We start from the raw sequence: 3,685 nt of genomic DNA, 5'->3' as shown, positions 1-3,685 counted from the left end.
AAATCCCCCCAATAAATCGATTGCTAAACTAAAAACTCTCTCTCTCTCTCTCTCCTCCTTCCGGGTGCTGGCGCGCGAAACAGGTGCGGCCAGTAATTGAACCCGGCGCGTTAGTTATGCCCCCGGAGGGCTGCCGGCCCGGACCAGGGCGGTAGGCGAGGGGAGGTGAGGTGGGGCGTTTACACGTTACTGCCCCTCCCCCTCACTCCTCCCCTCTCCCGCGGCTCGCCGGCGCAAGTTAAGGCCCAACTGGGCGCGAGTAACGGCCTCTGAATTCGAACGCTGTTGCCGCCGCCGCCGCTTGCTTGCGCCGCTCTCTCTAGCCCAGCCCCGCCCAGTCCGCGGAAGGGGCGCGTAAATGGGTCCGTGGAGATGGAGGTAAGGGCGCCGTGCGGCCGGCGGGCGGGCGGGAGAGAAAAATGGGAGTTGTAAGACAGCAGCAGCGAGTGCGGCGCGGGAAGCAGTCGGAGATCGCCGCCGTGCCGTGCCGTGCCGTGCCGTGCCGTGCGCCCCGTGCCGTCGGCCCTTACCTGGGCTGGGCCACGGCGGTGCGGCCGGGGCGGGGCGCGCACAGAAAGACCTCGCACGGAAACTGACGCACTTGCGCGCCCTGGCTCGCCTTTCCATTCGCAGCCGTAACGTTGTTATGTCGCCCCAACAACCACCTGCCCGCCCTGCGCGCTGCTGCGGACCTCATCCGCCCAGCACCTTCAACAAAAACAAACCACTAACAATGATTTAAACATGATCTGATCGAACAACTTGCCAGCGAGTCGCCCCCTCGTCTCCAAAGGGGAAGGGGTGGGGTGCTGCTGATAGACAGTGTGTGTATGTGTGCGCGTCTTCTGCGGGGGCGCTCCTCAAGACGCTCCGTGTGTAATTACTAATTACTCGAATAGTTTGCTCAGAGTTTATGGCACACAGCGTGAGGCAGGCGCACTCCTCCTCGCCCGTCTCGCCACCGCCGCCGCCGCCGCCGATTTCGGAAGGATAAACATTGTTTGTCTGTCGTTCCCGTTGCTCCCTCCATTATTCCCGCCACTATTACTCGCGCGATGTGCGATTGCAGCGTGATGGTGCGCCGTTGGCGCCGCCACCGCCGTCGGTTCATTTGGGCCCCTCGCCTCGCGCGCTTCGCCCGTTCGCCCGTTTTCCCAGTTATTGTGGTGATTATTGTGCGCGGGGGCCGCTCTTTTGGCGACGACCTGTTGGATTCGGCCTTGCTTCGCCAATTACTCTTTCCTCTAAGCGAAAGCAAGCGGGGGGCGGGGCGGCGCCCGCCATAAACGCTTTCTCTCTCCCTCGCTCGCCCTCCCTCTCACTCTCTCGCTCTCTCGCTATCTCGCTCTCTCGCTCTCTCGCTCTCTCGCTCTCTCGCTCTCTCGCTCACGCGCTCTCTCGCTCTCTCGCTCTCTCGCTCTTCTATCTGCACTCCCATTCAAAGGGGATGTTCATTGTACATGTTTAGCTGTAATACCCCTGGACCGACCTGCATTACTTGACCGTTCGCCTCTGTCTCTTTGTTCCAGGTGTTCTCCGAGGCCCAGATCATGTTCAGCGTGAGCGGCGAGCACTTCCCCGGCCAGCCCATCACGTTCACGACCATGGAGGACCGCATCTTCGAGAGCTCGCGCAACGTGTCCATCAAGCTGCACCACCGGGTGGGCCGCTTCGTCAAGCTGCGCCTCCACTTCTCCGCCAAGTGGATGCTCATCTCGGAGATCTCGTTCAACTCGTTCGTTGCGAGCGGCAACTTCACCGACGACAACCACATCCCGGACGCGGTGGCCCCGCCGGCCGACCGCGTCCAGGACGACATCTACGTCGAGAGGGTGGTCAACAGCAAGGTGCTGCCTCCCGTCCAGCAGGGCGCGTCGTCATCGTCGTCCTCGGACCTGCCCGAGTCGGCAGCCCTGCCGCCGGCGCCACCGCCGCGGCACCCCGAGACCCCCATCTCGGCCGTGGAGAAGGAGGACACGACGTACGTCGCCGTTATCATCGGCATCCTGATGGCCGTCGTCATCATCCTGCTGGTGGCCGTGTTCCTGGTGTACACGCGCAGCCGGCACCGCAAGGGCTTCCTCGGGGCGCTCATCTCCAAGACGACGTCCTCGTCGGCGCACCACCACCACCAGTACCAGGGCCACCACCTGAGCAGCCTCAAGAAGGCGCCCAGCTTCGCCGGCTCGTACGGCGTCGTCAAGGACTTCGAGCACAAGAGCTACCTGGTGGCGACGGCCGGGGCGGGCGGCGGCGGCCAGAAGTCGACGCTGCTCTCCAACGGCGGCAGCCACGGCGGCAGTGGCGTGTCCCTGCCGCCCGCGGGGGCCAACGGCGACATGGCGCACCTGCTCGACTCCAAGTGCAACTACTACCACGAGCCGTTCCCCTTCTACAGTTACAGCACCGTGGTCAGCGAGCTGCGCAAGAACGGCACTCCCGTCCTCGCCGGTGAGTCTCATCGGATCATAACTTATTTAGATTGCTGCTGCTTTTTGCCGCGTCCCTTCCTGAAACAAGGAAATCCTGTTTATCCGCGGACGACGCGCCGCTCAAAATGCTCCAGCGCGCCGCCATCGTCCGTCGGTGCGGCGCCTGTCCCTCCCGCGGTCCCTCCCCTCGCGACGGTAAAGGCCAACAGCCTGCGTGACAGCTTGGAGGGGCGCAGGGGCGACGCAGGGACTGGGAGTGGGGCGGAAAGGGGGGGGGGGAGTGTAAAGAGTACGGCTGTCAGCGAGATATCACACACCTGGTTGGAGAGGGGGCCGGGTCGGCTCACCCGCGAGGGCTCACCTGTCGCATTTGGTAGGCACCCCCTAATGCCATTAAATACGCCAAGCCCGGCGAAAATATCTGCCGCGTGCCACTGGCGTACTCTTGCGGACTCTCAGCCCCCCGTTCGGCACCCAACCCTCAACCCTCCCGTCCGCTCCACTCGTCCGCACTCGGCGTGGTTATTGTCTGCTCGCATGACGTCTGCGAGGCTGGGCCCTCTGTCTCTCGCGGGGTTGGACGGGACGTATACTGTGCCGTCGACAGGAGGGCGGGCTAGGGGGCCTGGACCAACCCTTCACCATATCTCTCCCTCTCTCTCTCTCTCGCTCTCTCCCTCGCTCGATCCGTTTCTCTGAACCCCCCTCTTTTGCCCTTCCCTCCTGCTCGATGAATAACGCTTCCCCTTTTCAGACAGATCATAAAGAGTCCTGTACATGCGGCCGTTGTCTATCTCGCTCCCCACGTCTCCCTCGCTCCCCCGTCTCTCTATCTCTCTCCTGCCTCGACGCTGACGTGTGTTTGCGTTCTCAGTGACGACTGACAGCGCCTCTGGCCTTACCGTGTGCCATACACCCATTACCGATGCACACTCTCTCTCTCGCTCCCTCGCTCGCTCACTCTTTCTCTCTCTCTCTCTCTCTCTCTCTCTCTCTCTCTCTTTTTTATTTCCCGATAATAACGGCCCCAGCGGCTTATTGTGTCGAAATTATCTGCGGGGCGGTAATGGCGGCGGCGCTGCTCCGGCTTTGGACCCGCGAACATCGCGAATAATGCGGAATCCCCAAATTTGTGCGTAGACAGATTGCATAATGATCCCCCTCCACCATCCCTGCTGCTGGCGGCGCTGTCCTCCATATCTCTCTCCTACTTCCTTCCGCACGCGTTCTGCTGTGCGACTGTACTCCCCCCC

The 3,685-nt window shown here is 62.4% G+C and overlaps 1 protein-coding gene across 3 annotated transcripts in view; it reads left to right on the top strand.

The window, feature by feature from the left end:
* LOC113205977 (discoidin domain-containing receptor 2-like) overlaps positions 1–3,685 on the top strand; it is a 150,837-nt gene that overhangs the window by 141,301 nt on the left and 5,851 nt on the right. For all 3 annotated transcript variants that reach the window (XM_026421825.2, XM_026421824.2, XM_052270319.1), the window contains one exon: positions 1,530–2,451. In XM_026421825.2, the coding sequence (XP_026277610.2) occupies positions 1,530–2,451 (922 nt within the window). The remainder of the gene's footprint in view (positions 1–1,529; positions 2,452–3,685) is intronic.

The sequence above is a fragment of the Frankliniella occidentalis genome, unplaced genomic scaffold (assembly GCF_000697945.3).
Source record: "Frankliniella occidentalis isolate FOCC.00 unplaced genomic scaffold, Focc_3.1 Scaffold117, whole genome shotgun sequence".
NCBI lineage: Eukaryota > Metazoa > Arthropoda > Insecta > Thysanoptera > Thripidae > Frankliniella > Frankliniella occidentalis.
The sequence above is the reverse complement of the archived record's forward strand: the minus strand, read 5'-3'. Positions and strand labels throughout refer to the sequence as shown.